Source organism: Mandrillus leucophaeus, unplaced genomic scaffold (assembly GCF_000951045.1).
Source record: "Mandrillus leucophaeus isolate KB7577 unplaced genomic scaffold, Mleu.le_1.0 Scaffold809, whole genome shotgun sequence".
Lineage (NCBI taxonomy): Eukaryota > Metazoa > Chordata > Mammalia > Primates > Cercopithecidae > Mandrillus > Mandrillus leucophaeus.
In genome coordinates this window covers 706707-730365 of record NW_012108797.1, presented here as the reverse complement: position 1 = coordinate 730365, position 23659 = coordinate 706707, and the positions used below count along the sequence as shown (strand labels likewise).

General features: G+C 39.6%; 2 protein-coding genes across 2 annotated transcripts in view; both read right to left on the bottom strand.

The window, feature by feature from the left end:
• The window catches only part of LOC105530266 (protein BEX1), a 270313-nt gene that overhangs the window by 233891 nt on the left and 12763 nt on the right, over positions 1–23659 (bottom strand). The gene's annotated exons all lie outside the window — the stretch shown is intronic.
• On the bottom strand, positions 4954–6610 carry TCEAL5 (transcription elongation factor A (SII)-like 5). Its single transcript, XM_011967705.1, has 2 exons — positions 6537–6610; positions 4954–5853 (listed from the first exon to the last, which is right to left on the bottom strand). The coding sequence occupies exon 2, from the start codon at positions 5824–5826 to the stop codon at positions 5206–5208; it is 621 nt and encodes a 206-aa protein (XP_011823095.1). The 5' UTR covers positions 5827–5853; positions 6537–6610; the 3' UTR covers positions 4954–5205.

The window sequence follows — 23659 nt, the reverse complement described above, 5'->3', positions numbered from 1 at the left end:
GCAGTGGATTTCCACCAGTAACTTCATGATATGGGTTTTGTTGTCTTTCTTCCTGCAGATCAAGACTTTTGTTTACTAAGAGAGATGGATCTAGTTGAAATGTCAGCAAGGACTGCTATTTCCCTCTCTTAGCTGGCGCTAGAGGGCAACCTTTTTTGGATTCCCACTGATCTTCCCTGGGAACATCTAGTGGAGTTTCTAGAGTTAAGCCTGAAGGAGGGTGCAAGTTCCTTTATGTCTGTGACCCTCAGAGACTTCACATACTCCCATGCTGGTCCTCACTTAGTCTTTAGAAATCAATTGACAATTTCTAGGTCAATTTTCTTTAACTGACCTACGTGGCATTTGATGTTATCTATTTCAGGTAAGGAAATGCTTGGTTACTACTATTTCTCCCACCAAGTGTCTTTCTCTAGATTTGAGGATAATTATTTGCCCTGTGACCTGAGTTCTCTGGTGGTTTTAAGAAAAAATGTTGTATTGCAGTTTATCCAACTTTTCCCCCTATTGTAAATGTGTAAGTTATATTGTTTTCTGCTCTCCGTTTGGAGCTGAAACTGGAAGTTGTGTTGTTCATTTTACAACATAATAGTATATTCAATTTAAGGTTCCCTCTAGTTCCCATAAACAACATATACCCTTTTGCTCTAGGAGCTTGTAGCGGACAGGCAGTTGGAATCTATTCTTAGGAGCATTTTTCTCCTTATCCCAAAAACATTTCCTAGGTTTGAGAGAGAAGTGAGGGAGAAGTAAAGTTCATATCCTCTATTATATGGTTGTGCTTAGCAACATTGGCCATTTTCTATTGGCTTGAATGAACTGGTGATAAATTCAATAGTCTCCAGTGTTAAGAACTGCTTTCATTTTTCTGTCATAAAGCTTTGATTTTTTCCCTGTCCTCTTTCCTTTTGGGATGTGAAGGAGACTTCTGTAGGGATGGATATAAAACTTCACAGCATAAAAAATTTAAAGCATTTGTCCTTGTCACAGCCAGCTGCAATCTGAATTTGACCAGATAATTTAGGGTTAAGGTAGGAGGGTTGAACTATTCTCTCAGAGTGCAGTGAAACAGCCCCTAAAACGGTTTGGGTAGGTATGTAGTTGGAAAAATAATCCCAACCTATTTTGCTCAGACTCTCAGAAGAGCCTTGATTGTGCCTAGACCTGTGTTGGTGTTTATGTGGTGATTTCAGTTCTGTGTTTGCTTGGAACAATGCTTCTAGTGTTTGAGTCAACTCAGGCCTCAAAATTTAAGGAACCCCAAGCAAAAAGACCTTGCCTGTAGGAGCATGTGTTCCTACAGTTCAAAAGAAAAGGGATGCTACCACCTGTCTGAACACCCACATTCACTGCAGAAACAGTTTACAATTTGGGGGGCAGTACAGTAAAGCTGTGAATTGGTGTGAAAATGCCTTTGTAAGGCACTGATGATGGAGGCAGCAATGCCACTGTGAGCCTTGTTCTTTAGGTTTGTCATCCAAGGAAACATCACTTTGCTGACATCCTAAAGGACTGGTTGGACAATAAAGTGAAAACGAAAATGAAATCCTTGGTTTAGGAAAGGAAACTGGCTGGGTGTGGTGGCTCACACCTGAAATCCCAGCACTTCAGGAGGCTGAGGCGGGTGGATCACTTGAGGTCAGGAGTTCAAGACCAGCCTGACCAACATGATGAAACCCTGTCTTTACTAAAAGTACAAAAATTAGCCAGGCACAGTGGCATGTGTCTGTAATCCCAGCTACTCAGGAGGCTGAGACAGGAGAATCGCTTGAACCCAGGAGGCGGAAGTTGTAGTGAGCCGAGATTGCACCACTTCACTCCAGTCTGGGTGACAGAGCAAGACACTGTCTAAAAAAAAAAAGGAAAGGAAAGGAAACTAGCTAAGAATTATTGCATTAGAGCCAGATAAACCTGGATTTCAATCTGGGCTCTTCTCTTTATTGGAATGGAACATTGAATAAATCATTTTTCTCTTTGAACCTCAGTTCAATCACCTATATAGAGGGCATAAATAACAGCTCTCTTAGAAATCAATCATCTATATAGAGGGCATAAATAACAACTCTCTCAGAAATCAATCTCTTATGTAGAGGGCATAAATAACAGCTCTCTGAGAAATCTTGTCAGAATTAAAGGAGCTAGAAATATGAAGAAGTGGGCTATGAATAGTGGTGATTTTTGTCACTTCTAGACCACAGTGTAGAAAAGTGACTGTGAGATCCTCATACACGCTCTTTCTTTGCTGCAATGGATCCTGACAGACTATGAGGAGCAGAGCCTCTCTATCCCCAACCTTCATGAAGTTTGAGAAACCTTTGCTGTGTTAAGCTACTGAGGTGTAGGAGTTGTTAGCTACCTCAGCATAAACTTAGCCTAACCTGACAAACACAAATGGTCCTCCAAGTTAAGCAACAGAGTCACTGGGATGCTTGCTAAAATAAACATTGTATGTGGTAAAGCTATATTGGGGGTAGGCAATAGATAATGGGGTTATGATGGTAAGAAAGAATTACTCCATTATCATATCAGAAAATCTTAATGACTAAAATAAACAAGTCAAGAAATAGCAGCTGCAAGTCATATATCTGATAAGGGACTTATGTTCAGAATAAACAAAGAACTCTTACAACTCATCAATAAGAAAACAATCCAATTTAGAAAGAGACAAAAGATCTGAATACATATTTCTCCAAAGAAGAGACGCAAATGGCCAATAAGCACATAAAAAGATGGTGAACATCATTAGCAATTAGAAAAATGCCAATTAAAACCACAATATGATGCCACTTCATATCCACTAAGATGGTTTAAATAAAAAATACAGGCAATAACAAGTGTTGGTGAGGATATGGATAAATTGGAAACTTCCTACACTGCTGGTGGGATTGTCAAATACCATAGTTGCTTTGGAAAACAGTTTGGAAGTTCCTCAAAATCTAAACAGAGTTATCATTACTTTGCAATTCCACTTCTAGGTGCATACACAAGAGAATCAAAAATATATCTACACACAAAATATGTATACAAAGTTCAGTAATGATATGTGCTATAACATGAATGAACCTTGAAAATACGGCAAGTGAAAGAAGCAAGACACAAGAGACCAAATATTGTATTATCCAATTAATATGAAATGTCCAGGATAGGCAAATCCATCGAGAAAGAAAGGAGGTCAGTGCTTGCCAGATGCTAGGAGAACACGGGAGTGGGCATGACATTATCTGCTAATGGATATGGGATTTCTTCTTAAGGTGATGAAAATATCCTGGAACCAGATGGTGATAATGACTTCAGAAGTCTGCTAATATACTAAACACCACTGAATTGTATACTGTAAAAGGGTGAATGTTATGGTATGTGAATTACCTTTTAATAAAGCTGTTAAAAAATAAATAGCAGTATATACATATTATTCAGAAATATGGAGGTAAATGTCAGAATAAAACAAAATTATGGTAGTTGCCTATGGTAGTAGCCTCTGGGGAGTGAGAATGTGGAATGGCAAGGAAAACTGCAGTTTTTAATAATTAAAAAAACTCTTGTACTATAGGATTTAAAAAATTTGTGTGTGTATTCATTTGATAAAAATGAAAATGAGCTAAAAGCAAAAGGCACATGCAGACACACACACAAACATATACACACATACACACACACACACACACATTGTGGAGACAAATCAGAAGAGATTCTGACGCATTGGGTCTGAGGTGGGAGCCAGGAACCTGCATTTTCAACAAGATATTTAGGTGATTTAGATGCAAGAGGTCTGCTAGTAAGTAGCAAACTTTGAAAAACACTACTATATCCAATGTTAAAATCATTTAGCAATGAATTTTGATATAATCCATCTCCCGCTGTGTTCCTTTTGATGTGGCAAGTATCCGTTGCTAAAGAATAACATTACAGTTTCAAGGCTATGTGTTCAATCAGGGGCAGAACTGGGCCAAGAACTGAGGTCTTCTGACTCAATAACTAACATAGTTACTTTTTAAGCTTCTATTATGTGCTGTGGAGTAACAAAATGAGTAAGATAAACTCTGCTTTAAAGGTCAAGTCTAGTGAGGTAATTGTAATGCCTGACAAATATATTAGTTAAGGTTTTATGAAGCATTTTTCCCACATTTCACATCAGTATTAACATAACTATAAAGAGAAAAGAGGGACATTTTCCACAGAAGGGTACCTATTGGGAATTCAATTCACCAGGGACTTCAGATGAATCTAAAGGGCTTTTTTACCTTGAAGACTCTAGCCCACCAGCAACAATGGGGGCCTTAGAGGGTGCAGGATCCTGAAGAGGGGGTACAATACCTAACAGATGTGGCATCACCCAGGGGAAAGTGGCACCTATCTCTCAGCTTCCTGTACCTATTTTTAGGCACAGGTGAGATCTCCCTCAGCAACACTCCACACCCTCACCAACTGTCTGACTTGGTACTATTAGTGCAGGGGAGAGGGCAGGAGCCAGCCTAACATAGGTCACAGACTCAAGCGTCACATCTGATCTACTCCACAGTCCTGGGAGGTAAGTTTTAGCCCCATTTCACACAAGGCTGTCTCTTACAGCAATGAATCTGTAGTAACTGCCTGGTTGATTCCTCCAACTTCAAGTCCCAGGAGTAATGTGAGTTTTATCTACCATTTTGTGTTCCAATAACAAGAATTGTAAGTGTCTCCACTGCCTTCATATCATCAATGAATAGTTCTTTTGATTGCTTAGTATTTACTGTTTTCCTATTTTGTTTACCTTTTATTACTTCCTTTAAAACAAAAATAGCCTGTGTTTTTTAGATTAGAAAAAAGTACAGATGAGAAAAAGAATAATTTTCAGTCCCACCACACAAAGAAAATCATTATTTCTCTTTGTTCTACTCAATTGCATAGTGTCCCCCATGTATGGATGTATTATGTAAACATTTTATTTTTTCAGAAATGGACTGATACTGTATACATGGTTCTGAAAACTCTTTTTTATTGTTATTTTACAATGTACCATGAACATTTATTCCATGCACATGGGTGAAAATCCTCTACTAAAAGACAGAGCACTGTAGGTAGGTCAAAAGTCTGCTGGTAACAAGAGTGACACCTAAAGGAAAGTATCAGCTTAAGGTTAAAGCACATAGCCCGGCAAATGCCTGCCAGGAAAAGCAGGACTGGCAATATTCCCATCAGAGAAATCAGAATTAAAGGCCAAAGACATTAAACATATGGGACATCTTCTAAATCTTTCTGGCCCCTACCTCCACCTCTCACTCCCCTTACACCCCGTTGGCCCCTTGGGGCGAATGGATCCTGTACATCTCTTTGCATCCAATGAAAACCACCCATTTTCTGCTTTTTCCTTAGCTCCTCCTGAGCCCTTGACACATCTCCACATTCTCTCATCATCTCCTCACTGCTCAGATGCCTTTCTTGTAAGTCCTCCTGAGAGTCCCTGGGGGAATCGTCCGTCCCCCTATCTGTTTTTCTTTTTGCTTTCCGGGGCACATAATCTTCAGCCGGGCGCTTTTCGGCGGCCCGCGGCTGGCTCTCTGGCTTTGCCTGGGAGGCTGACTTACCCTCACTTTGTGGCTTGCCCTCACCTTCGGACTTGCCCTGCTTTTCCTGGCTTCCCTCATCTTCTGGTTGTCCCTCATCACCTGGCTCTCCCTCATCCTCTCGCTTTCCCTCGCATTCTGTCTTCCCCTTCATGTCCGGCTTTTCTTCCTCGTCTGACTTTGCTTCATCTTCTGTACTTCCTTCATCTTCTGGCTTTCCCTCACTTTCTAGGTTTCTTTCATTCTCTGGCTTTCCTTCATTTTCTTTGTAGAGCTTTTCCATGTCGAGATGTTCCCTTCTTTGCCTTTCCTAGGAGACAAAAAGAAGACACAGGACACTAGGGCTTTGGGAGTTGAACACAGGTCCTGCTAGTACTTGCCTTTCTTAACTTAAGGTTTTCCTGACCCTATCCCATCTTCCAGGTACACTCCCACCCTTACATTCCTTCCTTTCCTTTTCACTTTACACATGTTCACACGAGCCAGTCTTACAGAAACTTCCACAGGTGCTTCTCCCTGCATTTAAGGAGGATGTCCTGAGAAATGCGTAGGAGCATATTGGCCCTTAAACTTTGCTCTGGCCTTGGCTATGCCTACCCATACCAATTTTAACTGAGTAGTTCCAATTTACACTGACCTGCAGAAATCCTGGGCAGTTTTCTTCTTTTTCCCCTTACAAGCAGTTGTAAGACTTATAAAACTGCAGACAGAACAGAACCATAGCCAGTTCTCAGATTTCAGGGCTACTCTTATATCCTCAAGGGGCATCACAGATGCTACATCTCCATTCTCTTACTTTCTTATTCTCCCCTCTATCCTCACCAGCCATAGATCACCATATTCCCTTAGGGTCTTGACAGCAGTCATGTATCCTGAAACTGCAAGAGGGAGGATTGGAGGAGGGGTGGCAGGCAGTGGCCTCCCCAACTTCTGTTCTGGCTTAAGTCACTCCTACTCCCAAGGGTCCTGGTGCAGTAGCCCTCTCCCACTGACCTGCACTGATACTGCAGGTCTTTCCTTTTCTTGTCTGGGTTAGTGTCCACAACCACAGACCTGAAGACCTGCAGAAAGACAAGAAACAGGTGGGTGAATGAGAAATTGAGAAAGTGAATGACTGGTAACTTGGACACTGGTTCTTTGGGACCTTATTTGTCAAAACTTTCCCAGCTCCTATCACCTCCTTGCCCTTTCCCTTGCCTTCTCTGATTCCCCTTCCGCAGCTCCTTCTTAAGAGCCTCCATTGTTCTACTTCTGGGAAATAGGCGAGAAAGATTATTTCCAAAGCGTTTCTATGTTTCTGAATCTTCCTCCCAAATTTTTATCTCACTTTTCTGGCACGAAAATGAGTGGGGTTAGAGACAAGGATGTTCTGAAGACAGAGTGTTCTGCTGCACTCAGATCTCTACATTCCAAATCCCTCACCTCAGGGTAGCCAAATAGCAGAGCCCACCACTTCTCTGAAAATGGTGGTGACAGAGACAGGGGGCCAGGCAGAAATGTCCAAAACACCCCTGCCACCTCCTTCCTCCCCACATACACAGAAAGCCCACATTTTTCTGCAATGCAAGAGACAAATTATTTCCAAACCCGGTAACATTTTTGGTCTTGCTGCTACCTCATCTTAATCCTCCTAGTTCAGAAGCCACTCCTCCTGGATAGGGAGCTGATCCCCAGATCAAACCTCTGTCTCCCTTTTTCTACAGCACCTCCTTCCCCTGACCCCCTTAGCCCACCATTTCCGGCTCCAAAATGGAAGGAGGATGGAGAAAAGACACCGGGAACTCAGGCCTGGACCCGTTGCAGGGTCCGCCCTCCGCAGCCTGGGGTCACTGACTGCGCCCGCCTCCCGCTGCCTTGCAGGGATCAGGCTGTTTTCTCGCCGTTTCATCGCTGTTCTCTTCCCTGGTCCTCCTCCTCCTCCATCAGACATCGCCGGTCGCCCGCTTCCTAGGAGTTCCCAACTGGTACCCAATTCTCAACCCTTGACCTCTCTCGAGTTCCGCCCCCCTCCCCCCTCCCCGCCCCGCACCAAGCCCTCCATTTCTTGCACCAAATGAGTGAGCGTCGGGAAAGGAGTGGAGAGAATCCAGTCCTGGACCCCCTCTGGTCTTTGCCCTCTGCCATCCCAACCGCAGGGATCCACAGGCGGCTATGGGTTCGTAGCCATCTCGGGAAAATGACTCTTTCTCACATTTCCTTCTGCCAGAAGCCTGCACTTCTCCAGGGAAATAAAAGCTGGTACCCATACCTCTTGCCCAACACAAAAAAATTTCTGCGCCAAAATGAATGGGGGTGGAACGGGGCGGTATCTAGAAAGCAGATCCGATCCTCTGTAGCCTATGTCCATTACCATCCCTACCTCAGGGGTCCCCGACTTGTACCGACCTGCAGGCTGTAGGGCAGTTGCCTTCTCTGTCCCTCAGTCTGAAGTCTGCCTTCCTCCACGGAAACAGAGAGCTGGTACCTGGAGGAGAGGGACTTCTGCACACGTCGGCTTCAGATCACGTGAGAAAAACGTCACCAGTGGGCTCGGGTCCCTAGTTCCCCTCCCACCCGCAGAAAGTGCGTCAGGAGCCAGCCCACTTCTTCCCTTCACTAGTCTCTCCGTCTGAGCGCCCTCCGCACCCCCGACCCCCGCTTAGCCCTCTCTCTCGCCCCACAGCACGGGGCCCTGTCACTAATTTTGGTCTTTGCTAATCCCAGAGGTCAAATGTGGCCCTTTCTCTGTGTGGTATGTATTTATTCTTCCGTGGTTATCAGGGAGGGGCTGCACCTTCTTCTAGAGCTGTTGGCCATTGGTACATCTCGGAGGAATTTTTTTCTTTCTCTCCTTTTATCCGAAGGCACCTACTCGATCTAATTCTACACGCAGCCACTGATGTTCATTCTGCCTGTGGACCAGGTCTTCTCATAATGGGTACAAGGTAGATTGTCAAGTAGGGATACAAGTAGTCAAAATAGGGGTTTTATTTAAAAAATTTTTTTTTTGTCTTATTTAATTCACTCTCCTCAGCATGGATTATTCTTATAAGCACAAAATTAAATAAAGCAATTTCATTTATGAGAAAGTGTTTAAGAGAGAGAAAAACTTAAAAGATTTCAAAATTTTCTACTCAGAAGAGAGACCAAATTAAATTCATAATATTATCTTTTGCCATGTACACAAGGAATTCAATTGGCAACAAGCAAAATATACATTAAAAAATTCATAAATAGCTGGTTCTCTCACGTTCTATTTAAAACACACACACACACACACACACACACACACACACACACACACACACTCTCTCTCTTAATGTTCCCAAACGATTACTGAGTGCTAAATAGACTTGCTGGAATCTGATGGTTGACAGAAAATTCAAAAATGTCTCTTTAAAAAATTTGGCCCATGGCTATTTTCATTCAAAGGTTTAGCTCTAGGCAAAGGGAAGAGCTGTGAGACCAAGGCAGCAGGAGATGTGAATGATGCAGTAATGGTCCTATCCTCCCTGCTCTGCCAAGATCAGGGGAAGGTGTTGTCCTCCACCCCCTCATATTCTAGAGTTTCTCATCCCCTGCATTCAGGCACATGACTCTGTTGCTCACTCCAAGAATATACCTGGACAGGTGACCAAGGTGGTGATATGAGTCACTTTGGCTCCTTCCTTCCTCCCTGCCTCTAATTCCCACAGGGATAACCCAGCCCCAGCAGAGAGTGGAGCATTGTTCCTGCCACTAAAAAACCAGAACAGATCTCTTCTAGACCCTTGCAGCTGAGGGCCTCCATGAGGCCTGAAGAAGTGGTTGCTGGGGTAGAGTCCTCTGCAACCTGCCTGTTCTCTGCCCTTATTCACAGTGCCTGAGTGAAAACCTCCCTAGACCCTGTCTGCTGCCTCCTGCCTAGCCTAAAAGGTGCAGTCTGGTGCAGTCTAGTGAGCCTCTCACCCCCAAACTCTGTATCTCCAAGGAACCCAGAGGGAGCCTAACCTTGCTGCAGGGTTGCTGCCTGTCAGTCCATACTAAACTATGACTGTCTCAGCAAATTTAGGCCAGTGTCTAAGGAGTTCTGCCATGCTGTCCATATTGACCTAGACCAAGTATTCCCAATTGATGAAGTCTGTGGGCCACCTGAAATGGTATGTAAAATTGCATATGTTGAGGAAGTAGTGGAGTATGCACACTCTTGTGAGAAGATCTGTACCCTAGGAACCTGAATAATATTTTGTCCTATGTGCACACCCCATTCTGATTATCCATCATGTTGATGAATATTTGAGTCATTTTCATCTTTTAGCTGTTGTCAATAATGCTACCATATACAATCATGTATAAGCTTTTGTGTGGATGTATGTTTTTATTTTATATAAGCAAGTTGACATCATGAAAAAGAGGAAACCATAAGGTAAGGATAGAAAGAAGAAGAAGCTGCTTGACAAAGAGATAAGAAGGGGAAGACACAAATAGCAGCTGAGCCATGTTAAAGAGAGCTCATCTATTCCTTGGGTTCAGGCATTATTAACCTATGAACCCCTAAAATTATGTTCAAACGTGTGTGTGTGTGTGTGTGTGTGTGTGTGTGGCGGTTTCACTCTGTTGTCCAGGCTAGAGTTCAGTGGTGCAATTATAGTTCACTGTAGCCTCGAACTCCTGGGCTCAAGGGATCTTCTCGCCTCAACCTTCTGAGTAACTGGGACTACAGGTGCACGTCACAACTCCCAGCTAATTTCTTTAAATTTTTGTACAAACAGTGTCTCCCTACATTGCCGAGGTTGGTCTCCAATTCTTGATCTCGAGTGAGACCCCTGCCTCAGCCTCCTGAAGCACTGGGATTACAGGTATGAGCCACTGCACCTAGGCTGGATATATACATTTTTATTGTATGTGCACATTTGCTGAGAATAGCGTCCATTGCTCTCATTAGATGTTCAAAGGGGTATGTAATATTAAAAGGATGAAGGCCGTTGACCCAAAGAATATACTTCTGTATACATTTTTTTCCAAATCGTGCTATCTTTATTCTCTTTTTAAAAGAGAAATTCATGTAACATAGAATTAACTATTTTAAAGTGTACAGTTCAGTGACATGTATAGTACACTCAAAATATTGTGTAACCATCACCTCTATTTAGTTTCAAAACAGTGTCATCAGTCTGAAAAGAGACCCCATACCCATTAAGCAGTCATTCTTAATTCCCTTTTCCCCCTAGTCCCTAGCAATGACTTATCTGCTTTCTATCTTTATGAATTTACCTATTCTAGATATTTCCCATAAATGGAATTGTACAATATGTGACCTTTTGTGTCTGGCTTCTTTCACTTAGCATAATGTTTTCAAGGTTCATCTACGTTGTAGCATGTGCAATACTTCATTCCTTTTTATGAATTAATATTTCATTTTATGTGCATACCACATTCTGTTTATCCAATATGCGTTGATAGATATTTGGATTGTTTTTGACTTTTGGCTGTTGTGAATAATGCTACCACATTTAGGTATACAATTATGTATAAGTTTTTGTGTGGGTGTATGTCTTTATTTCTCTTGCATATATAGCTAGGAGTGTAATCATTGGGTCATATGGTAATTCTATGTTTAAATTTTTGAGAAACCGCCAAACTGTGTTCCACAGTAGCTGCAACATTTTGCATTCCTATCAGCAAGATTCCAATTTTACCATATCCTTGCAAACAATTGTTAATTTCTATTTTTTATATTTATCATCCTAGTGGGAGAGAAGTGGTTTTGATTTGTATTTTCTTAATGACCCATGATGTTGAGTATGTTTTCTTGGGTTTGTTGGATATTCATATATTTCCTTTGGAAATCTATTCGAGTGCTTTGCCAATTTTTGTTTTTTATTTTTTAACTTTTATGTTAGGTTTGGGGGCACATGTGCAGCTTTGTTTCATAGGTAAATTGCATGTCACAGGGACTTGGTATACAGATTGTTTCATCAGTCAAATAATAATCATAGTACCTAGTATGTAGTTTTTTAATCCTCATCGTCCTCCTATCCTCCACCCTCAAGTAGGTCCCAATATCTGCTGTTGCCTTCTTTGTGTTCATGAGTTCTCATCATTTAGCTCCCACTTGTAAGTGAGAACACACAGTATTTGGTTTTCTGTTCCTGCATTAGTTTGCTGAGGATAATAACCTCCAGTTCCATCTATATTCCTGCAAAATACATGATCTCGTTCTTTTTTTACGGTTGCACAGTATTCTGTGGTGTATATGTACTACATTTTCTTTATCCAATCTGTCATTGATGGACATTTAGGTTGATTCCATGTCTTTGCTATTGTGAATAGTGCTGCAGTGAACATTCGTGTGCATGTGCCTTTGTGGTAGAATGATTTACATTCCTCTGGGTATATACTCAGTAATGGAATTGCTGGGTCAAATGGTAGTTCTGTTTTTAGCTCTTAGGGGAACCGACACACTACTTTCCACAGTGATACTGAGCATGCATGTATGTCTTCTTTTGAAAAGTGTCTGTTCATGTCCTTTGCCCGCTTTTTAATGGAGTTGTTTTTCTCTTGTAAATTTGTTTAAGTCCCTTATAGATGCTTGATATTAGACCTTTGTCAGATGCATACTTTGCAAATATTTTCTCCCATTTTGTAGGTCGTCTGTTTATTCTGTTGATAGTTTCTTTTGCCGTACACAAGCTCCTATGTTTAATTAAATCTCGTTTGTCAATTTTTGCTTTTGATGCAATTGCTTTTTGTGTCTTTGTCATGAAACCTATGCCCATTTCTATGTCCAGGATGGTGTTGTCTATGTTGTCTTCCAGGGTTTTTATAGTTTTGGGTTTTACATATAAGTCTTTAATCCATCTTGAGTTGATTTTTGTATATGTTGTAAGGAAGCGGGGATCCAGTCTCAATCTTCTGCATATCCTTACTCATTTTTTAATTAGGTTGTTTGGCTTTTTGTTGTTGAGTTGTAATAGTTCTTTATATATTCTGGATATTAGTTCCTTATTAGATATATGGTTTGTAAATATTTCCTCCCATTCTATAGGTTCTCTTTCACTTTCTTAATAGTGTCCTTTTATGCACAAAAGTTTTTCATTTTGAAGAAGGCCAATTCATCTATTTTTCTTTTGTTGTTCATGGTTTTGGTGTTATATCTAAAAATTTATTGCCAAATCCAAGGTCATGAAGATTTACCCCTTTGCTTTCTTCTAAGGGTTTCATAGTTTCAGCTCTTGCATTTAAGTTTTTGATTCATTTTGAATTAATTTTTTATGTGGTGTAATTTAGTGTTGTTTTATAAGATTTTAAGATTATTTTGATGGCAGGACACAACACACGGTCACTTGGAAAAATGAGAGGCAGAATTTTTGTTACTTATGGCTCCAAACTAGAGAAGGCTACAAGGCAAGACCACACAGGGGGTTGCATCTGGGTAACAGCAAATTGGAGCTGTAAGGAGCAGCTTACTTATGGCAAGTGGGGTGGGATTAGCTAGGTTTCACTGGTTCCCTGAGTATTGGCTAATTTGAATAATTTCTCAGGCTCCAGAGTATAAGGGCTGTCCCTAGCTGTCTATACCTGGCCCCTAGGTGGTTAGGGCTGGTTTGAAGTGGCCCAGAGTGTGAACACCTGATAAGGGAAGTGATTAGAGTGTGGAGTTAATCAGCAACCCAAAAAGGGGAACTGACAGGTCTCTAACCAGGGCCTCAACAATAGGCCATGACAGCACTAATATAAAAAATACATTACAATTTACTCCTTGATGTCTTGACCTCCATTTCGAGCTCAATTATTTGGGGCATTTGAGTGGCCTGAAGTGTAGAGGAGATGTTCAGAGATTAGGGCAAAAGTTGCCCTAAGCAGCATAAAAAAAACATTTTATTATGAGAGTAAAAAGGAGGAAAATATGTGGAAGTATAAGAAGTTTTTGTCAGCCAGTCATAACCAAGTTTCCTATTTATATGCCAGTAGGCAAGAAAATAGATCTGAAATTTTCGGGATCCCTAACAACATCTTTAATGGCATTGTAAAGTGTGCTTTAAGCATAAATTATATTTTTTATTATAATAATATTTTGGTGTATTAATTAGGTCAAGGTGACAGGGCCAGTAATGTTGTTGGAGGATATGAACTAATAGTTTAGTAAAATATCTGTAAAGGTTAGTGATATTGTTTGTAACCAAATAAAAGGCATAGATGGTCATGGTTGAAAATGTAGGGCAGAAGGTAGTGATAGAAAGTTGGACATGGGAGGCCCGGTGTGGCGACTCTTGCCATAATCCCAGCACTTTGGGAGGCCGAGGCAGGAGCATCACTTGAGGCCAGGAGTTCAAGACCAGCCTGAACAACATAGCAAGACACTATCTCTACACAAATTTTTAGAACTTTACTGAATTCATTTGTCAGTTCCAGGAGCCTTTTGGCAGAGTCTTTTGGGTTTTCTATGTATAGAATCATATAGATGGCAAAAGAGATAGTTTGACTTCTTCTTTTCCTATTCAGATGCCTTTTATTTCTCTCTCCTGCCTGATTGCTCTGGCTAGGACTTCCAGTATTATGTTGAATAAGAGTGGTGAAAGTGGGCATACTTGTCTTAGTCCAGTTCTTAAAGAGAATAGTTTCAGCTATTGCCCATTCAGTATGATTTTCTTTGCTCATTTTAAAATTAGATTGCCTGCTTTTTTTGTTGTTGTTTAGTTGGAGGAGTTCTTAATATATTCTGGATATTAACCCTTTATCAGATATAAGATTTGTAAATATTTTCTTTTATTTTGTGCATTGCCTTTATGCCATGTTGATAGCGTCCTTTAATGCACAAATGTTTTTAATTTTAGAGCAGTCCGATTTATCTATTTTTTGTTGTTGTCTGTGTTTTGGGTGGCATATCCAAGAAATCATTGCCAAATTTAATGCCATGAAGTTTTCTTCCTGTATTTCCTTTTAAGAGTTCTACACTTTTAACTCTTACATTTAGGTCTTTGATCCATTTTGAGTTATTTTTTGTATATGGTGTAAGGCAGTGGTCCGACTTCATGTTTTTGCATGTGGATATTTAGAGGGGTTTTTTTTTAAACTACCATTTGTTGAAGATACTGCACTTTCCTCATTGAACGGTCTTAGCACCTTTGTCAAAAATCATTTGACCATATATATGAGGGTTAATTTCTGTGCTCCCAGTTCTACTCCATTGGTCTTTCTGTTTGTCTTTCTGCCAGTACCACCCACACTGTTTTGATTACTGCAAGTCTTACGGACTGAATGTTTATGTTCACCCAAAATTCATGTATTGAAGCTCTAATCCCCAGTGTAGCTGTATTTGGAGTAAGAAGGTAATTAATGGTAAATTAAGTCATAAGAGTGGGGCCTTGATCCTATAGAATTAGCACCCTTATAAGAAGAAACATGAAAGCATTCTCATATGTCCTCTCTCCTCCCCCGAGCCCCATCAAGCATGCACACAAAGAGGAGGTCCTGTGAGCACACAGCAAGAAGGCAGCCATCTGCAGCACAAAGCGAGAACCCTCACCAAACACCAAGTTTGCTTGCACCTTGATGTTGGACTTCCAGTCTTCAGAACTGTAAGAAAATAAATTTCTGTTGTTTAGGCCACCCAGTCCATGGTGTTTTGTTATGGTAGTCCAAGCAGACAAATACAGTAGCTTTGTAGCAATTTTTGAAATCAGAAAGTGTAAGACTTCCAACTTTGTTCTTTTTCAAGATTATTTTGATTATTCAGTCTCTTTTAGATTGATTTTATATTAATTTTAGGAAAGATTATTCTATTTCTTTAAAAAGTGTTTGATTTTTGGTAGGAATTGCACTGAATCTGTATATCATTTTGGGTAGTATTTACATCCTAACAGTATTAAAACATTCCTATTAGGTCCCACCTCCAACAACACTTGAAATCAAATTTCAACATGAGATTTATTTGGGTCAAAGAAACCAAACTACATCACTTAGTATGTTGATTTTTTTTTTTAATCAAGAACGTGTGTTGAATTTTGTCAAATGCTTATCCTGCATGAATTTAGATGATCATGTGTTTTTTCTTCATTCTGTTAATGTGATATATTACATCAATTGGTTTTCATATGTTGAACAATCCTTGAACCACAGAATAAAGCCCACGTTGTCATAGTGTATAATCCTTTTAATATGCTACTTAATTTGATTCACTAGTATTTTGTTGAGTATTGTTGCATCAATATTCACATGGGATATTGGTATGTATTTTTCTTTTCTCATTTTAGAGAAAAGTCTTCATCTCGCTTTCATATCAGGGTAATGCTAGCCTGATAGAGTGAGTTAGGAAGTATTCCTTCTTCTTCAATTTTTTGGAAGCGTTTGAGAAGGATTGGTGTTAATTATTCTTCAAATGTCTGGTAGAATTTACCAGTGAAGGCTTTGGTCCAAATCTTCCTTGTTGGAAGGTTTTTGATTACGGATTCAATATCTGTATTAGTTATGGATCTATTCACATTTTCTATTTCTTTATGATTTATTCTTGGTAGGCTTTGCATTTCTAGGATTTTTTTCATTTCATCTAGCTTATCCAATTTTTTGGTGTACAATTATTCATTGTACTCTTATTATTCTTATCATTTGTATAAATTCAACAGTAATGTTCTACCCTCAATTCTGATTTTAGTAATTTGAGTCTTCTTTTTCTTAGTCAACCTATCTACACATTGTCAATTTTCTTGATCTTTTCTAAGAAGTAACTCTTGGTTTGGTTTATTTTCTCTATTGTTTTTCTATTCTATTTTATTTATATCTGCTCTAATCTTATTTTCTTCTTTATGCTAACTTTGACTTTAGATTGTTCTTTTTTTTCTAGTTCCTTAAGTTGTAATGTTAGTTTGCTAACTTGAGATCTTGCAGATATTTTGTAAGTCAGGGGGCTTTTTGGATGTACAAGTAGCAAAAGTGATGTCAGTATCCACAATACTGTTGTAATTGGAGTAAAGTTTTAGAATTTGACTGACACAAATAAAGCCCTAATTGAGGATGACTAAATCTCAAAGCTCCCAACAGTCCAAGGTTTTGCCCAGATGGTTGATGAGAGAGTTTCTGCTCTAAAAAGACTTTAAATCATATGGCTTGATTTGGGAGTATGTTGTTAATATGGCGTCAGGTTGTTTGCCAATTAAAATATCTTTGGCCAAGGTTGGAATTTCAGCATTAGTCTGTAGTCAGTCCCTACCATTTAACCAATGACAACTGCCTCAGTTGTCAGTTCAGTTGGTGAAGGAAAAGCCAGTGAGGTGTTTGGGCTGTAGGGCTTGCATTAGCCAATCTTGACGGCATGTGGGCCTCAGTATTTGCCAGGTTTAGTTGAAACAATGAATTATTTTCGAGTTTTGGCCTCTGGACTGCAAACCATCAAAAGCATCCAGACCAATAGTAATAAGATCAATATCCAATAAAATGGTGTGTAGCTGTATATGACAGACTTTTGTTTCTTGATGTTGATTCTCTCCTTCCCTCACGTGTGTTATTATCAAGGAGGAGTTGTCTGGTTTTGTCATTAGGAGATTTGGTGTTGATTCCATTACCCTCTCCAAATGTGATTTTTATTTGCTAAGAGGAGTTTTCTATCTCCTTTCTTGGTAGTCTACACTGTCTGTGGGATTCTTGAGCAATGTTTGTTGTTAGCTCTTGAGCGCTAATTTTAATTTTCTGGAGGGGAGCAGAGATAGATCTCAGATTAATTATCCATGCCTTATAACCCAAATGTTAATAATGGTTTTGGGGTGGTAGAAGTTTAGTCACAAATGGTTCTCATATAAGATGGGCAAGTGCCTGACCCATGGGACAAACTATGGTTAACAGATCTTAGGAGAGCATGCACCCTTGACCTGGCCTCCAGCATTAATGGGATGGTGCAGGATTAAAAATCCATAAAGATAGGAGGAGACAATATTAAAGAGCTGCACATATATAATGAACTTTTATAAGCATGGAGGTGACACATATCCCTCTTTGAATAGACGAAAGGGTGATGCAAAGGTTTTCTTTTTTTAATGTTGTGAGGTGTGAGTTGGCCAAAGATCTTAAATTAAGAGAGATTAAGGCCTGGAGTAACAGCAAAACCCACTTAGTGGTCCATATGCCAGACTGGAGTTTTAAAATGAGTTGTTTGTGGAAACCATTAGATCTCTTTTGATAAAATTGGCTAGCTGGGACCCATCAGGGAGTCAAAAGTTCTATTGAATGCCTTTTCCAAGAGCCCAGCATTATGTATTTTGAGATACGAAATGTGTACTTTGGTTACTATCAGTAATGTCTGAAACTCCAAAGAAGATAAGGAGTGCCCTGGTGAGACCTTGTATTGTGGCCTTAGTATATGTAGAGACATGTGGGATTTCGATTCATATTTTGGATGTCTGTGAGGCTAGAGATTCCCAAAGTTCTTTACCTTTAAGGGAAAACCTCTTGGGCCGTTGCCCATGTTTGTAAAAATGTGGAGATCATTGGCTAACCAGGGCATCCAGTGCTAAGATGACTGCCTGCAGTTTCGCCAATTGTGCTGATCCTTGGTTCACATTCTTTATCAGGAAATTCCTGTTAAGGGATGAAAAGCAGACCCATTCCACTGAGCTCCATAACTCATGATAGTGGCAACGCCTTCCCTATAGTCTATTAACTCCCATTGTTTTTCATTCAGTTAATCCTAAGGGGGTCGCCAGGTAGCTAAGCGGTTTGGAGAGGGGTGACCTCCATGAACATGGCATCTGGCAAGGGACTGAGGACAGGGGATACCATCCCCTCCTGCAAGTGGAATATATCAGAGGACCCAGGTTTGGCTCTGTCCTGTATCAAGGAGGCCTCCATCACTGTGCCAAGCTTGTGATGTGCTGCTTCCATTATCCAGGGCATATTCAGCAACTAGGTACAAAAGATCACAGGCTCAAGGTCTATGAGAACCTCTGTTTTCAGAGAAGCCTGGTATATGCCCAGCAATTTTTTACTCTCATGGTGTCTAGCACAGAGCTGAGAAAGGCAATTTTTCATATCAGAAGGCTATGGGCAATTTATGGCCATTATAGGTGGTTCAGAGATACCAGGAGGCATGAGAAGAAGTTGAAGTTGGTAAAGTCTTTCCAGTGAAGGAGTCTCTGAGGGCATTAATGGAAGTGTCTGTTGATTTTAATCTAGACAGATTTTAGAGCCTTCTGTTCGAGAATATCTCATTTAGATTGGGCTGATTTGTAAGTGGCAGCATCAGTGAGATTAAGTAAAATTTGCAAATGAGGAATATGTTGCTTCCAGAACCCCAAAATAACTTAAGGATGTTGGACTCGTATGTCCTTAATGAGTATGTCAAATGAATCTCCTAGGAAGAAGATGTTATCAATGTAATGCCATAGCTGTATTCCTGGAGAAAGCTGGGTGCAGATAAGATCTTGTCTGTAAAAATTGTGCACGATGACAAAGCTATCGAGGTACCTCATGAGAAGCTTAATAAAGGTGTATCATATGTCTTTGAAAGGGAAGGCAAACTGCAGCTGAAAGGCTGCTGAAACAGTCACTGAATAGAACATACTAGTAAAAGCTATAATGGCAAAATATTTACCTCTTGCTGATTAGATGGAGTTAGTAGTTTTAATAATATCGACTATTGGATTTGGGGGCCTTAATGGATAGGACCACCGCATTAGGGTTATAGTAATCACCATGAAGTACTATTCATTTTTCTTTAGGTTTAAGAACAGGCAAGATTGGGCTACAAATGGAGAAGCAGTGGAGATAATTACCCTCTAATTAATTATGCCTTATACAATAAGTTTTAATCCTTGAAGGCCCTGTTTTAGTTTATATTGAACCATCTTAGCTATTTTGACTGAGGAGTGCATGGGGTCCCATTTTTTCAAGTCGCTTTGTAAATACGAAAGATTTAATTTAAATTTCATGTATTATTCATTGTTTCAGAATATCTATGTCCACTATGGGAAATATTAGGACAATGGATTTTATTACTATGGGAATTTTTTTGAGGGAGAGTCTCACTCTGTCACCCAGGCTGAGTACAGTGGCACAATCAAGGCTCACTGCAGCCTCAACCCCCGGGGCTCAAGCTCCTACCTCAGATTCCTGAGTAGCTGGGGCTACAGGCACGTGCCACTATGCCCAGCTAATTTCTTATTTTATGTGAAAATGGAGTCTCGCTATGTTGCCCAGGCTGGTCTTGAACTCCTGGACTCAGGTAATCCTCCCATCTCAGTTTCTCAAAGTGCTGGGATTACAGGTGTGAGCAATAGCACCTAATGTTGGCCTACTATGGAAAATTTTGGCAAAGCCATAGTTAAAATGAGGCATACCTATTTTTCACTATCTTATATTTAGTTACTTTCATAAGATTATAAGGAATACCATGTTTAAATTTAGTGGGATCCCCAGGAATAACTGTCTTTTGAACACCAGTACTAAGTCCATGAAGTTCTGTCAACTGATGCATTTTACAAAATGTTAAAGTTAATTCAGAATCTATGTTGCAAGCACACACACACAAATACTTGTGATTCCATATGAATTCTAGTACTGGCTTTTCCACTCTAGTTTCTATTTATTTTCTATTTCCATTTTTCTACCTTATATTTTCTTTCTTTTCTGTTTCTGCAAAAAAAAAAAAGAAAAAAAAAGGTGGGCATTGGGAATTTGATAGGAATTACATTGAATCTGCTGATTGATTTGGAAAGCATTGCCATTTTAATGGTATTAGGTCTACTAATGCATAAATATGGGATGTCTTTCCATTTATTTAGGATCTTTTAAATATCTTTCAATAATCTTTTATAGTTTATAGTATATAAGTTTATACCTCCTTGGCTAAGTTTATTCCTGAGTATTTTATTGTTTTTGATGTTTTGTAAGTGGAGGTGCTTTTAAATTTCCTTTTTGGATTGTTCATTACAGGTTTATAGAAACACAACATATTTTTGTATTTATATTTTATCCTGTAATTTTGCTGAATTCGTAATTACTGATTCAATCTCTCTACTTATTGCAGGTCTATTCAGGTCTTCTATTTTTTTTCTAATTATTGTTTTATACATTTGTCTTTTAAGTTGTATAGAAAAAAAGAGCAATTCCATACCAAAATTACAATAACACTGATTTTTATATTTGCCCATGTCTTTTCATTTCAACCTGAAAGACTCTCTTTAGCATTTTCTTGTAGTGTTGATATAGTGTTAATGAACTCCCTCAGATTTTGTTTCTTTGGAATATCTTGATTTGTTTCTCATTTTAAAAAATCCTTGGGAACAATGTCTGCTCTGTTACCTCTAAATCCAGATATCCACATTAGAAATGTAGGGCGCTATTTTCAAGACCACCACTGTACTAGCAAGTAGGTTGAGGCAGGGCTAAGTTAAAATGTCACAAAGCTCTTCTATCATGGTTGTTGCCATATTCTTGATTCAATGCTTGCTTGTTTCCTATAAACCTTTGACTATTTTCCAGAGTCCTGGTAAAATTTATTCTTACTGCTTTTGTTCCCAGTGTTTCCATGAAGGGACAGGCCCTTGGAGTTTTCTATTCTGTCATTTTCACTGGCTTGGTTTATTTTCTTTTGACATTGAAGGTCATGCACAGTTATTGTGAAATATATCTAAACAGTGCACAAATGTATTCATTCATTATCTTAGAAAAATATGTGCTAGCCACAAGAAAAAAGCAAACAATCCCATCAAAAAGTGGGCAAAGGATGTGAACAGACACTTCTCAAAAGAAGACATTTCTGCAGCCAACATACAGATGAAAAAATGCTTATCATCACTAGCCATCAGAGAAATGCAAATCAAATCAAAACCACAATGAGATACCATCTCAGACCAGTTAGAATGGCAATCATTAAAAAGTCAGGTGCTGGAGAGGACGTGGAGAAATAGGAACACTTTTACACTGTTGGTGGGACTGTAAACTAGTTCAACCATTGTGGAAGACAGTGTGGCGATTCCTCAAGGATCTAGAACTAGAAATACCATTTGACCCAGCCATCCCATTTCTGGGTATATATCCAAAGGATTATAAATCATGCTGCTATAAAGACACATGCACACGAATGTTTATTGCGGCAGTATTCTCAATAACAAAGACTTGGAACCAACCCAAATGTCCATCAATGACAGACTGGATTAAGAAAATGTGGCACATATACACCATGGAATACTATGCAGCCACAAAAAAGGATGAGTTCATGTCCTTTGTAGGGACATGGATGCAGCTGGAGATCATCATTCTCAGCAAACTATCACAAGAACAGAAAACCAAACACCACATGTTCTCACCCATAGGTGGGAAATGAACAATGAGAACACTTCGACACAGGAAAGGGAGCATCACATACCGGGGCCTGTTGTGGGGTCGGGGGAGGGGGAAGGGATAGCACTAGGAGATATACCTAATGTAAATGACGAATTAATGGGTGCAGCACACCAACATGGCACATGTATACATATGTAACAAACCTGCATGTTGTGCACATGTACCCTAGAACTTAAAGTATAAAAAAATAAAATAAAATAAACCAATAACATAAGAAAAGGAAAAATATGTGCCAGACATCTAAAAAGTGTCAGTGTATAAACAACACAAGGGGAAATCCAGACAAATACACACTTTATTAATAAAACATATCTGTTTTGGTCTCAGAGTCCCTGTGGTTCCCCCGCCTTGGTGAGCTGAGTGAAACAGTTACAAAGGAATAGCATTCAGCATTGAACATGCTCTTATAAAAACTTAATGCTTTTATTGATTAGCTAACCTATAGCAGTCTTCATGCTAACATAAGAAATGTTTATAGCTCACTAGAACTACAAGTTATGAAACCCGTACTCTGTAATCTTTTCTATAAATAAATATTTTCATGGAATCCTGAAAAGTATCCTATAATGTATGGTCAATAACTATGTTTTTGTCACAGATTAGAAAAATGAGGCACAAATAGTTTGAAAGATTTGCCTGGGATCACAGGGCTAGTAAAGGGCAGAGAAGGGGTTTGGACCTGGCTACATGTGACAGATTAAACTTTTACTCTTAGCACATGAGCTATGTTGTTTCCCTAAATGATGGAATTCTCGGTCTCTATCTTCGCTGACTGATCTCACCCACTTCCGTAGTTTTTACTATCATTCTAGCAATGATGACTTCCAACCCCTTATCTCCAGCCCATACTTCTTTCTCCAGGACCCCAGACAGTTACCCAGTTCTCTGATGGACCTCTTGTGGTTGTCACAAGTGTACTTCAACATCAAAAGGTTCAAAATTGGTTTAATCATATCCCTTAAAAAATCTCTTCTTTCCCAGCCTCCAGCATGTTCCCTTATCTTACATTTGCTCTACCAGTGAATGGCACAAGCATCATTCTGCTGTCAAAATCTAGAAAACTGGGCACGATCCCTTACTCTATTTTACTCCCAACATCCAATCAATTGCCAAAGCTTATCATCAGCTGCTTCTTAATATCTCTTCAATACACTTTTCTTCATCCTCACTATGTCTACCCAGGTTTAGGTTACCATCATATACTTATCTTCTGTAGTCCCATAATAGCCTGCTTATTGGTCATCCTGCCTAAAGTTTTGATTTTTTTTTTCACAGAGAATGATCATTTCCACATTCTAAAATATGATTATGTAACCACTCTGCATTTTCTCATTTACTCCTCAAAATAGCCCCTATGTATTAGGTATAGCTTAAAGGAAGTTGTTTTTTATTTTTCAGAAACCAAAAACATTTCCAAAATAAAATGATCTTTGTCCTTAACGTGTAGTTGTAGGAAGATATAGAAAATCAAATCATCAGGATAATATAGGGAGAAAAGTGAAATGATGGGAAGGGCTTGAGTTAGCTCACAGAATGGAGGGGTAATCTGAAGAACCAGACCCAGTAAAGCCAGGAATCCAAGTAGCAGGAATTAACAGAGAACATCTTCCAGCTATCACTCTTGATCTGCGTCAGAACCAGCTCTTGTGGTGTTAAGATTTTTAGTTCCCTTAATATCCAGGGAGTAGGATTGTTCTATCCTGGGTTCAGTTTGGGATGACGAAAAACTTCTGGAGATATATAGCGGTGATAATTGTGATGCAGGGCAGGCAAGCCCCAAATTGGGGCTTAGACCAGGAGGGTTCTTGGTTTTACTCAGGAAA

Coding starts and splice junctions, on each gene's coding strand:
- TCEAL5 (XM_011967705.1), bottom strand. CDS start 5,826: ATGGAAAAGCTCTACAAAGAAAATGAAGGAAAGCCAGAGAATGAAAGA.